This window comes from Dendrobium catenatum, unplaced genomic scaffold (genome assembly GCF_001605985.2).
Source record: "Dendrobium catenatum unplaced genomic scaffold, ASM160598v2 fragScaff_scaffold_1221, whole genome shotgun sequence".
NCBI lineage: Eukaryota > Viridiplantae > Streptophyta > Magnoliopsida > Asparagales > Orchidaceae > Dendrobium > Dendrobium catenatum.
In genome coordinates this window covers 1,286,829-1,301,031 of record NW_021319683.1, presented here as the reverse complement: position 1 = coordinate 1,301,031, position 14,203 = coordinate 1,286,829, and the positions used below count along the sequence as shown (strand labels likewise).

The 14,203-nt window shown below is 33.9% G+C and overlaps 2 protein-coding genes across 2 annotated transcripts; both read right to left on the bottom strand.

Moving 5' to 3' along the window:
* Nucleotides 1-2,620: 2,620 nt before the first annotated feature.
* On the bottom strand, nucleotides 2,621-3,079 carry LOC110108426 (RING-H2 finger protein ATL73-like). Its single transcript, XM_020839056.1, has one exon. It carries the CDS (start codon nucleotides 3,077-3,079, stop codon nucleotides 2,621-2,623), a length of 459 nt encoding a protein of 152 aa, XP_020694715.1.
* Nucleotides 3,080-5,505: 2,426 nt separating this feature from the next.
* Nucleotides 5,506-6,303, bottom strand: LOC110108424 (RING-H2 finger protein ATL79-like). Its single transcript, XM_020839055.1, has 2 exons — nucleotides 5,899-6,303; nucleotides 5,506-5,544 (listed from the first exon to the last, which is right to left on the bottom strand). The coding sequence occupies exons 1-2, from the start codon at nucleotides 6,301-6,303 to the stop codon at nucleotides 5,506-5,508; spliced, it is 444 nt and encodes a 147-aa protein (XP_020694714.1).
* Nucleotides 6,304-14,203: the final 7,900 nt, after the last annotated feature.

Below are 14,203 nucleotides of genomic sequence, written 5' to 3'. Positions count from 1 at the left end.
GATAATTCTATTATGATTCATAACCATCCCGTTGAAACGGGAATTATTTCTATCCAGTCATAAAAAACAAAGAATAAAAGAAGGAATAACATTCCTGATAAGTCCAAACGAAGCCTTCATCAAACATATGCAGTTCCCTGTTTAGATTTAATTGAATAAATTTTTTTTTTCTCCTCAACCACCACATTCAAATAATCTAGTCTTATTTTCAATTTTGAGTAGTTTAAAATTTAGACCCTCAGTTGACTCCCTTTCTTCTCATAAATTCAAAGATTTAAAATATTATTTCACTCATTTTATTAGTTAGAGCTAAAGTCTTTTCATTGAACATTCTCACATCGTGTTAGTAATAATCTTGATCGTGTTATATATGTAGATGGTGAACCACCAAGGCATTAAAACATTCTGACACTTTTATAGAGCCACCCATAAGGGAAATTTGCTTCCTAAGATAAAAGGATCATTTATGACATCATGATCCATCAGCCATGCATAGGTTTCATCTTTTATTTTTATTTTTATTTTTTTGAGTCAATTAAGTCAAACTCTCACAAAGATCACATGCATAAGTTTTGAATCCAAGACCTCTCAATAGATAGCCAAAGCTCTCAACCAATAGATCGACATGAGCTGCATGTTTCATTTTTTAACTTGCTTATCTTCTATGCAATGATCAAAAGTTTTGTAATCGTCAATGTTGTTAGCCCGATACATTTTATCATACATAGTTCGACATATGGTGCAGTCATTCTCCTCAAAGTATTATTGAAGTTTTTACAAAAGATTGTAAATAATGCCCATGAGATGTCCAAGGAAAGATTTCGCAACAACTTCAAACTAGTCAATAATATCTATTAAAAATTATCCCTTCAATGATAAATATAATAGTCTAAGACTTTGTTTAAGACAGCTTTTTTAATGCTATATATCTAAAATAATTTTTTAGTTAGCAAATTTCTTGTTAAAAAATTTTTGTACTAAAAATTTGCTTTAAAAGTAGTAAAAAAGATGTCACAAACAAAATCTAAATCATAAATTAACACTACAGTAAAAACGTCAATTTCTGACGTCAATTTTTCGTCCGAAAATAGCCGGGGGGGTTGGCTAACAACAACAACAACAAAGTCATCCTTTATATTTTGATGCTAACAAAAATAACAAGAAGCCTTTATCCCATTAGTTGGGATCGACAACATGATTCATTTTTCTCTATTGTATTCTATAAAATGTCAAAATCTCTTTTAAATATTATAATTCTTTTGAACTTTTGGATACTGATCAACCGATATGCCTAGAATCTTGTGAAATCTCATTTGAATGTTATGAACGTCAACTAAATGGTGAGTTTGTCTCGACAAATCTCTTATGCACTAACATCCAACCTTGTCTGGTAATAATAAATTCACCAAATGCCTTTGAATATAATTGCTAGCAACTTTTCATGCTCTAGTGTTTAATAATGTTCATAGCATTGAGTCATGATCTTATTTGTTAGCTCATTTAAGTCTTTAGCATCCTCTCTAGCGGATACCATTAGAAATAGAAATTCATAATCAGTGGAAGGAGATTCACCACAAGGGTTAACTGAGGTTGAAGACAACCATGGAATATATATCATTTATATAAGTTTATAAAGGTTAATATTTTGATGATTGCAAGAATAATATAAAATTAAGCTTAAGTGAGATAAATATATATAGCCGTAGACGAACGCATTGTTTACCTTAAAGCTCTTGAAGCAATTAAATAGAACTAGTTTAATGCTGATAAAGCTTACTTGGCTATACGATACATGTACTAGATGATAAAAAAATTGCCACTTAAGTTTCTTTAATTTGATAGTGAAGAGACAGCTTTAGGCTTCATTTTGGGACGGATTTTTAATTTTTCTTAAAACCGTTTTTTAGTTAAAATTTTTAATTTTTTTTTATTAAAAAGTTGTTTTAAAAAGCAATAAAAAAACCGTCTCAAATAAAATTTTAATTCAGATACTATAAACAGCCTGCAATGTATTATTGAAATCCCTAAAGCAAAAAAAAAAAAAAAGAATTTTTTAATCTCAAACTTTACCTTTGTTGGAATAGAAATACTTCATGCATTCTGGTTGACCTTCGATATTTTTCTGCCTACACTGAATGCCGGTCTAGCTGTGACTAAAGAAATACTGAGTTGTTACATAAAAATAAACTATGGATTCCAATTTGAAATCCTGGGTTGTTAAGCAGCTCATTTTAATCCGTTAGTTGAGAATTTTAACTATACTAATCAAAAAGTCTCAAATTCATGTAAGAACCCTTCTTTATTCGTATCACATACTGGCTCAGGATATTCCTTTCAGCTCAACATACAAGACACTTCTTTTTCTTGATCTTCAAGACAATTCTTGCTATTTTTCATGATTACATTTCTAATCTGAAAGAAAATAACAATCTATAAATGCCTTGAATATTGTTCTCTTAGAAAATAAAAAAGAAATCCTTGCAACTCAAAGAAATCCTCTCAATTAAAAAATAAGTGCCTTGCATCCTTAGCTAAATTCAGCTCAACATATTCTCATCCAAATCTTGTCTTCCCCTTAACACCCAATTCTATTCATCACACAACACATCCACTCAAATATTCACAATGCAGACACAATAGCGACAGCCACCTCCCTATTCTCCAACCTCTGCTGTCTTGAATCCTCCATTGTTGCCTGCGGCACCAGTGCCCGGCATGAAGGGCAGCTCGAATGAGAATATAGCCACATATCCACACAAGGAGCGTGAAAGGAATGCCTACATGCCGGCAGCTGCCGCACTTTCTCTCCTTCCTGGAACGCCGTAAGGCAAACTGAACACTCAGTACTGAATGATTGCTCTTCCTTATACCTGCAAACTGGTATGATTTCTACAGCTTTTGGCTCTTTTTTGATCCAGCATCTTCTGAAACATTGCAAAAAGGACTCCATTTGCAGGCATCTATAGGAGTTTAAGAGTAGGGTGATGGCAATGGCTACCAAGACAAAGCTGACTATGATAAGGAGGAAGTAACTGTTAAAGGTGGGGGAAGACTTTGACGGAGGGGAAGGAAATGCCATTGTGGCTTCCGTTTACATGGTGGAAGAAATTATGAGAGGGATGTAAAGATTATATATGAGATGAGATATCTAGATGGGTTTGCTTGACAAGCAGTTTGGAAGGTTATGTTGGTTTGGTCATATTGTGAGAACCGGCAATTAGTAAGGTTACCATTGCTTTTTTTTTTTTTATAAATTTTTTTTTTTGGCTTTTGGTATGTCGAGTATATGTTGATGGCGTACGTGGAGGATGGGTTAAGTTGCTGATTACTGTTCTGCTTGGTGTGATGAATATATATATTTTATATTAATTATTTACATATATGACAAAAGAATTTTTTATGCACATATTAATATAGCTGGAGAACTAAAATATTATATAAATAGATATAAAAATTTAAGTGTTAGATATGTAGCTATTAAGAACTCTCTGATATATGTATGTAAATCCGTTTATTTAATATAATATTGACATCAGATTAGCTGCAGATTTGAGTTATCTTTACGCTCTGTTATTAGATGAAGAGCTATAGATTCATATTTTAGAAGCTAAAGAGTTCACGATTCTGAATAAAAAATTTTGATAGTTACTTCTCTGTGCTGCAGTTAGTTATCTATAGAGGTGTTGCAGTTATGATTTTAATTTGGATAAATTATTACTATATCAGTTTCCGGGTACTTGGCTTATTAGTTACGTTCATGTGGGCAAGAATGGAAGGAAGGCCCCATAGTTTTTACATTTATGTAATTGCTCTTTGATACACGAGAGAAAGCTAAGAAATGATTTCTCTCGTTTGGGTGGTTCAGGAAATCATTAGTCAAGCAACTTTAAGATTTGTCCTTATCGTTGAATAGAAAAGTGAGGAGAAATAAGAACTTCTTAAGAAGTCTTTGCGGGAACTAGTAGGCTTTTTCTTCTAACCTCCGCCTGCAACTTCTTTCTTTTCTCAGGCCTGGCTAGTAATGTTAGCTAGAATGTTTAAAAAGATAGATGAAAAACTCTGACCGGATAGTTTGTAATACTGAAGAAAACTGTGAGCTTGGGGGTCCAATGGTGACCGGCCTCTTTAACGGTTTCTTTGAGGATAGCGATTTAAATGTGGTTCAGGTGATGAATGAGAATTTCTTTATGAGTTCTGATAGGAAAGGCAAGAAAAATAAATGAAAGAATTACAAGTTCACGTATTCTAGTGGAAAATCCGCTAGATCCAATTATGTCAATTAGTGTTAGTTGGGCCTGTTTCTGGTTATGTATGTGTTTTTTTTTTCTGTTCTGGAGATGCTTGTCTTGTTTTTGGGTTTTATTAGATCGGTTGCTTTGATGTTATGTTGGTTGTGTGGCTTTGATGTTATTTTCTTGTCCTCTGGGGGCTATGGTTTCTGTTGGGTTATTGGTGTTGGTGTTGTGTTGCTTTCCTGCTATGGGTGAAGTCCCTTTTTATTTTGGTCTCTTGTTTGCTTTAGAGCTTCTTAACTTGATATAGATATTTGGGTGCTTGTGTTGTTGAGCTTGGCTAGAGGCCATGCTGGAGTTGTTGGTGTTGTTCGTCGTGACTGTTTTACTTGGTTTTGCTTCTTGGGTTTGCTTCCTTTTCTTGATTATATGGTCTTTTCTTTTTGTAATGTAATAGATAGGATCTCAGACTCATTAAGTTTTACTTCAATTGATGTACTTTTACAGAGCTTCTAACCCTCTAAGAATTTGCAACTTTTTAATTATGTAACGTGTAGGCCTCTTTGTGATTTTTAACCAAAAAAACTATTATACTAATAAGTATGAACTAAGTTTGGTAGAGAGAAATGGAGCATAAATATGCAGCAGTCTTTAAGTTTCATTTGATAGTTATTAGAAATTAAGCACAAATTAATGATAAGATATGACATAGTGTCAGAGTCATCCTCTAACGCTTTATTAATAGGTTTAGGTCGAGATTAATTAGTGCCACAAGATTGACTTATACATAAAAGTAAAACTATGTACTAAAGCTTAACAATTATTATTTATAAAATGAATATACCTAACTAACTTATAACTATCAAATTAAGTAGGAAACTCACAATAAGCTCTTGAAATGAATATGAAATTATTTTTGAGAATGAGACTTCATCGAGCCTTCTTTGATGAAGTCTTTGGTGAGTTCGTTTTGAGCTGGTAAGTAGCTTTTTATGCTTGTGCTAGTTCAATTAATAAATTCATTGTAATAAGGTGAACAGCCTTAACGATTTCATTTAAAGAGTTCTCTGCGGGATAGGTTTTTCCTTCAGCAAATTCAGAGAAATATTATTGAGGGCATCTCCAACTGAAAACCTCATTTTTCACGGCAAAGTATAGCAAAACTTTAAAATGCGGCAATTCTGTTCAATTAATCGAACTCCAATTTGCGGGCTTGTCTTGTCGTAACCATCGTTCTCCATTTCGCGGGTAAATCCCGTTGACACAAAAAAATTTAGCGGGTGAATAGTGCGACGCCAGTATTGGCGTCACACTGTTCATCAACAAACAAATGCCTGAGAAAAATGCATTCGGTTGCGACGTTTGAGGGCCTCCATTCGGTTATTTGCCGAATGGCTGAAGATGGTCTGAATTACTTCTTTAGTTGACTTGATTTAGATTCCGTTTGGAATAGCTTTTTATTGATTTATAAAGCTGATGTATAAAGCATTTTTTTTAAAGAGTTGTACAAAGCTGTTGCACAAAAAAAAAAAAAAAAAAAAAAAAAAAAAAAAAAATGAAGCAGCCCTACACGAGTGCTCTCTCTACGGCAGTAATCACTGACACAGGAAAAACCTTCATCTCAACCTCCGGCAACCCACCGTCCCTCCCAGTATCACTTCCTTACCTCAGCTCGACAAACAGGACAACTAGAATGCAATAGAAGCCACTTGTCAATACACTGCACGTGAAAGCAATGCATGCATTCCGGCAGCTTCCGTACCCCATCGCCGTCGTTAAACTCCACCAAGCACACCGGACACATTCTCTCCTCATCGCCATCGCCGCCTCCAGAAACCACTTGCACGTCCTTTCGATAGATTTGCGCCGAAAGAACAGGCAACGACGACGCCGAAGCCTCGACGTCGACAACTACGTCTTCCGGCTGCCGGCTTCCAGAGGTGTTCCGGCGGCTGTAGAATCCCCAGTTGATGGCCACCCAGTGATAGATGGTTATAAGCATAGCGGCGAGTATCATGCAGAAGAGAGCAACTAGGAGGGCGGGGAGGGAGCTCCGGCTATCTACTGGCATTGTCGTTTTGTAAATGTTTGAAAGATGAGAAATTAATAACGAGCAATGCTGCAATTCTAATATAAATTCTTGTTTAAAATATTTCATTTGAAGTTTTGTTATGCAAATAAAAACAAAAAAAATATTTTAAATGTATTTGAAGGGGATTAAAATAGCTTACTACGTTGTGTGGAGGAAAAGGAATGATTAGCATATAGTTAAAAGAAGCTTATAAACGGACCGTAATTGCAGTGCTAATTGTTGACTGGATGTTTCTGAAAGTAACTTAGCTTGCACGTTATACTGTTTGGTAGTTTATGTGATTAAGAAATTTGATTGTAAATCAGTGCATGATGATCGTTTATATAGTTTTCATGAGTAAATTGCTAACTTTTTGTACAATGATTTCAAAATTTTAAAATGTATAGTTTGTTGTTATTAGGTTTTGTTTGAGATAATTTTTTTAGTACTTCTTAAAATAAATTTTTAGTACAAAAATTATATTTTTTTAACTAAAAAACTATTTTAAATAGTAATAAAATCATTATCAATTTGATGATAATATAAATAAATATATTAAAATTAGTGAATTAATTATAATTGCATTTTAAATGCTTTGAAGGCTTTGGAATGAATAAAATGAAAATTATGAGGGAATTAGGGGTCTAACTGAATAATTGTATTTGATGAATAACTTAATAATTGTTTATATTTGTTTATTTACATAATTGAATAAATTTGTTTAGATAAAATGTTAAAAGTTCATAAAATAAACATTTTGACTTGTTTATTCATTTATGTTTACAAACAAATTAGTTTATTTTGTAACATTACCTTGCTAAAATTAAGTTGGAAACTTCCGAAATTAAATTTGGGACCATTCGAACTCCAATTTCAGCAAACTTATAGTCGAACTAAACGTCTCGAAAAATGCAAACCCAACGACACCAAATCCGACTCAATCCTAGCCCAAATTGGTCCAAATCAAAGACCTTGAGCACATTTGGAAAGTTCAAGCCATAAATTGGATGACCAAATGACTTCCAAACATGACATGCTTATAGTCGAATCAAGCGGTTCAACGAGATGAATCCAACGTGCCCAAGATCGCCAAATTCTGATATCATTAAGATATTCAAATGTTCAAGAAACGGTCTATGATCAAGGGGATCAACATCGGCCGTCCACCACTCCGACATTACCTTTGATTTTCTTCCATAATAATATTTTTGTTTTTTTTATTAGGCAGGCAATGATCAGTTCTCACCAGCTAGCATTGAGGCCAAAACAAATGGAATATATCATATATTGCTTATTCAGGCATGCTATTCAGTTGATCTCACCAACTAGCATTGAGGCCAAAACAAATGGAAGAGATAAAATCTATCAGGTATAATAAACTATAGTGTATCTTTTGCGAAAGAAATGGATGATATTCTTCTGCCAAAGAAATGTGGGTGTTAGGTTTAAAAAAAAAAGTTGCAAAAGAAAATGTTGAGATTTTGATTTGGATTTGTTTTATATCAACACTACTAAAAATTCAATTTGCGTCAAAAGAAGGATTTTGCCGATATTGCTTTAATTTGATAGTATTTAGGCATCATGTAATCTATATTACATGTTTTTGGTATCTCAATTTGATTGTGTTTTCTCAAATTATTAGTTTACATGGCTCTCGATTTGTTTGTTAGTTTTACAATCTTCGGTCTCGATTAATTGCCCATTAATATGTTGTTTATAATCACTAAATTTATATTTCTATATTATTTTATGAAAATTTATAATTTGATCACAAAATTTAAATTTTTGGCATTATATATTTTTTAATCTGTGCTACTCTTTAGTAGCGGTTTTAACTCATGCTAAAAGTGCTGTTAAATCTTTCCTATAATAGCATTTGTGAAACCGCTGCTAAAGCCTTTCCAATGAATGTAAATACATCGGGTGTGTAGCGGTTCCTAAACCGTTGCAAATAAATTAGCAGGTATTTAAACCGCTGCAATAGGCCATAAAAAGTGACGCAAAAACCTGATTTATTAGTATATTGGGAGGCCAAGAGTCATCACCCAAAAGGAGATCGCTAAGATGAGAAATTTGAAGCGGCAACCGATCCCTACGAAAAGGAATAACCTGCACAAAAAGAAACAGATAGACATCCAAAAAAATAGATAGATAGCTCTAGAGAAGTTATCTTTCCAATGATGTCATAGAAAACTAAGGTTAAAAAATATTGAGGGAGCTGAAATGCATGAGACGAAGCAACTCATTTTGTATTATAAAATATCTAAACATTATAGTCATCCTTGTCGTTATGTCCATATATATCTTGCCAACACTTATATTAAGATTCAACTACTTTGAAATTTATCTTGCAAACTTCACTTCTCAGCGATTGGAGAAGTTCCATGCAACCTAAGTACTCTTTTAACATAAATTAGTACAACCCAAAACAATGTAATAAGATAAGGGCTTCAAGCTTAGGTAAAGAAATATAAAATTTGTTCAGACAAAAAGCAAGATCTCAAAATCTTGTTATTGCTTGAAAGCACAAATTTATAGCAAAATGGTGATCTTACACTTTGTATTTGATCTTTAACAATGATGATCTATTCACAATGGATAGAGAATAACCAAGCTAATAATAAAGGTTTCATTTGGAGTGATTTTCTTAATGCTTTCTAAAATAGATTTTTAGTACAAAAATTTTTCGTTCAAGAGATTTTTGTACTAAAAAATTAATATTGTATAGCTTTCTAGTTTGAGATATTTTTTATTTTAATGTGAAATAAAAATATATTTGATATTTTAAATATTTTTTTAATTGTATATTGTATAGAAGCTAGGCGATGGCAGGCGGACATTGTGGCTGGTGGTGGTTGCCCTGTTTAATTTTAATTTAAATAATAAAAACCCCAAAATAAATAAATAAAAACTATTTCAATTATTTTAAAATTAATTTGATTCATTATTAAAATAAACAAAAAAAAGTTAAAAATTATAAATCAATTAATTTTTTATGAAAATAAAAGTAGAAAGGGATCCAAAGAAGCTCTTAAGGAAATACTTCATGTTCTTTGTAGTAGTTGCAATAGAATTGGTTAGCTACTTTTTTATTATTTTAGTTTATTATTATTATTTTTTAAAGGGGGAGAAAGCCCCAAATTTTATTAAAACTAAAAGGAAAGATACAATTGCCAAATCAAGCTAGCAACGCACCCAAAGCTAAAACTTCCACCGATGCAAAAAAACCAAGTTAAGCTGATAAGAGGACTCAGCCTAGCATTCTTGCATCCACCAAGTAGCTCAGAGATGACCATCTATTAGCGGAATAAGCCACAAAACAACCATCAAAATCACCATGGTTGCCAGCTCAAGGCCAACCAAGGGTTGCAGGAATGCTTCATCCTTCATCATAGTCCACCACTAAACTAAAAACCGCACAAGCACAACACAAGTCATTATTTTTTCTTTGATTTGTTCTTAGACCTTTTCCCAACACTAGTAGAAATAGATTGATCAGCAAAATGGCCTACTGCTGAATTGAATTTAACATGAGGATCTTGGAACTCATTTTCATTCTCATCAAAATCATCGTCGGTCACATTTAACCAATCTGAATGGTTCACACAAGATTTACTCACTGAGGCGGCCAGATGGGTTTTTAATTCCACATTGGATACAACCGAAATAGGAATATCAACAATAGTGGTCGGCAAAACCAAGTTAACAGAAGGATAAATCACATCCCCACTAAGTGTCCCTCCATGGACAACCAAATCCTCAGCACCCATAATGACCATAGAATCGCCATTGCCAGCCGTCTCTACATGAGTAGAGACCAAAACCGCACAACCATCATGACCCAAGACATCAGAAAAATTTGGAGCCGAAGAAACAGGCAAAGTCGAATAGAAAAAAAATACTTCCTCCTCTTCAACAATAGGGAGAGATGGAGTAGGGGAGGGAATATGATTAACTAAGCAAGAGACAGGGCTCATGGCACCCGCATAATTAGAATCATGCTTGCATTATAAAAAATGATACTAGCAGCTTCCTTACACTCACTAGAACCAACACATATAACATTTTCCTTATACGAAACACAAGACCCTCTGCCAAAGCCACATGAACAGCATCACAACCAACAATCCCTAGAATCGAAGTAATCACATGACTCGGATCCTCCCCAACCTTCTCCTCATTAACAACCAAATTGGACACACCCAAAGCATGACGCTTAACATTTCCAGCCATAAGAGTATTAGAATTAGACAGAGGAGCAAAAGCACAGTGACTCCTAAGATGACCAAGACGTTTAAAATACTCGCATAAATAAGGAAATACCTCCTTTTGCACCTTTTGGATATACCCAGAAACCTCAGGCCCAAGTCAAATTTGAGATGGATAAGTTTTAGTAATGTTCAACTCCACCAAAACACGCGTAAGGGATGGCCTAGATCCTACATAAGTGTTAGTAATAACCTTTAAGGGTCTACCGAACAAAGAACCTAATATGTGTAAGATATGGGGAGAGTAAAGATGAAGTCTTAGATTAGAATATGAAACCCAAATCGATATGACCGAAGATTCACAACTGATGTCCAGGAGCGGAGACCATTTAGTGAGCTTCATGAAACACTTATTCACCAGATATGAACGATGGCAAAAGACTCAGCAAAATTCTAGATCATCAGAAAGTTAAACCATAACATGCGTCTGATTAAGCACCATTACAGAGAATTCATAATTTAGTTTCAGAGTGAAAAAATAATTTGTGAATCACGTCCAGAGACGGATGACGCGTGGGAAAAAATCGGCCAAAGCGAATTGAAAAGGCACAACAAGAGCTCTAATTTCATCCTCATAAATCCACAACGAGGGTAAACCACAAAAAATTTCTTGAAGGAGCTCAGGGAAACAATACGACTAGAAAGAACCCGAAAGGGCATTAGCAAACGACCGAGTTTTAAATGAAACATTCAAAAAGCCCGGATCAGCAGCCCGTCGGATAGTCATTCCAGTCATAAAGGCCCGGAGGAGGAAAGTTGAGGCTGACAAACCCGAAAAAAAACAACGGAGAAAAACGAACAACAAGAAGAGAAGGAAAGGCAACTTCCCTAAAGAATCCAGATGGATGCCGACTGAGAAACGAAGGCAAAGAGCATCAAACTCTCCCGAAAGAGCAGCTAGTGCTTTTACTATTATTTTAGTTATTAATTTGTAGTAATGGTCTTACATATTCAAATTGGTTTAGATTTAATTAATTTTAAGAAACATGATTGGATTTAGGGGCTTTTTTGATTTGAAGAAAAACGAGTCTTAAGATATTCCAAATGCAAGAGTTTTAGGATTCTTTTGGTTGGTTTGATGAAAAAATTATTGTAGATTAAAATTTTAATTAATTTCAAATTCCATTCGCAGTTCATTTTTTATGTATTTAAAACTCACATATTTTTCACCAAATTCAAAATAAATTGTAAGCTTTCTTTGCTATTGATGTTCGTTGTTGTTGTTGCCTAGCTACCACCGCTGTCATCATCTTCGCCTGTAGCCCGCCACCACCCTCATTCGCTTCTGGCTACCACTATCATCACAAGTTATAGTCGCCGCCACTCACTTCATTTTTATATCAAGTACGCAGTACCTCTATCTGTCACCTCATTTTAGCCCATGTCACAAATTTTTTACATAAAAACTTCTTGCTTTTTTTTCTCTATATGTACTAAATATTCATATAAAATTAAGATGCAAAGCTCATTTTCCTATCCTCTTAAATTTCTTCAGTACGCAATACTTTAACTTTCACCTTATTTTGCTAGCTATTTTCTCTCGCGATTGAATGAGTATATGTTGCTAAGGAACTACTATATTTTTTGTAGTGGTTAGTATTGAACGTTGATTATCTCTCTCTTAGTTATTTTATTTACGAATTTGAAGTATTAGTTGTCCATATTCGAAATGATTTGCTTTTATTCAATTTTGTAGACATGTTCGGATTGAGTAGCTTTGTTGTATTCATTTGATGACGACTATATACGATTGGCTTTTGAGACATGTGGAAGTCAGTTTTATATGTGACATAATAAAAGATTTTTAAGGGGCAGTCGATATTCACATGCGCTTATTTTTTAGTCCATGTGACGAGAGATTATTATGTGTGGACGTTAAATGTATCTGAAGGTCAATTAGGAGCTGCCATGTCAAGTAATGTACTGTGTATTGGGTGATGTGGTGGCTCCTGATTGACATCCAGACACATTCGACATCTGCACTTAATAATTTTTCCCATATGACTATAGACGCTTGCCGTTTAAGGGGCTGTTTGGTTTAGGGTATTTAGTGTGCACTGTAATGTGAATATGTGGCTTTTGAATTTTTCCGCATTTGTTACGAAGTAAAGTAATGCTATAGTAACGAAGTAAAGCATTCCAAATTCTCTCGGCCATGTATTTGAAACCCGCTAAAATCAAGCGAGTTCCAAATACACTGCAACTCTCTCGTACAAAAAAAGAGTGAAATCCCAATTGTCCTCCCACAAGTGTTCTTCTCTCCTTCGCCCTCCTGGAGAAGCCATCCTCATTGTAACGGGAGAAGAAGGTCGCCATTGAAGCTGCCATCATCATGGAAGACAACCAACGAGCCTTAAAGTATTATAAATACAATGTGTTTACTTTACAATATTGCATTCCTTTTCCAAGCAACCAAACAATCTCTTAATTCTTCATAATTCCCATTTTTTTCATTTATTGCGCTGAGAGTTTTGGATCACTTTTATTTTTTTATTTAAAATAAAATACATTTGATACAAAGATATATATTCTTAATTTTCTTAAATATTGATTAAATATCTTCATACAATAATTGAAGTAGTCTTCGGAAGAACAGTAGTAGCTAGAATTGGTTGCCAAAGGTAGTAGCTAATGATGGTTGGGAGTGTCGACTGGCTTTAGAGGCTGGCGGCCCATGATTGGTGAAAAGGTGATGGAAATGTAATGTTTATTTTTAAAAACATTAAAATATATTAGTTGCTTTGATTATTTTAAAAATAATTTGATTTATTTAGTTGAAAACGAAAGATAAAATATTGAAGAAAAAGTGAATCAAGATACCCTCACAAAAAATTGATTAAAATGAAATTAATATTCTTAATTTTATTTGACTTGAAAGCTACATATAAGTTTTAAAACTTGTCATAATTAAATTTTTAGTAGTTTATTCTCACCTATTTATTTTCATAAAATATTATTGTAGAGTCATCACTTAAAATTTAAACCAATCAATATCTATATTAGAAAATTTATATAATTATATTTTATCGAAAATTTAAACCCCTACTTCAAGATTTTTTTCCCCTATAAGTTATCTAATCTCTTTAGGTTTTTTATATTATAAGAATTTAAGCATAAGATATTATAGTTTTGATCTTAAAGATAATAAATTACAATTTAATGACTTAATGTATGCGTATTAATATATAACATGACCAGAAATTCTAACTTGAACCTGACTCGAAAATTTTAGATTTGGATCGAGTGATTTAGCAAATGGGTGTTGACCTTGATTTTCACCCAACCCTAGGTCAAGTGGGGTTGACTTGGTCAAATTGACCAAGCCAGACCCCAAGACCTATTCCATTGAGTTCAGTGGGTCTAGCCTAGTCTGTGGAGCCCAGACCCAAGCCTTGGGTCAACCTGATTGACCCAATTGACCAAAATCATTTTCATTTAAATTCAAATCAACTCCAAAACCATCTTTGGCTCAATCCTCCACCTACTTAGGTCTAATGTAAATATGCTCTATTATCTGACGGTATTGTGATCTCAGCATCGAATCCGGAGGACTTGGGTTGTCCTAGTCAACATGGTCAATTAGACCTAAGTAGGTGGAGGATTGAGCCAAAGATGGTTTTGGAGTTGATTTG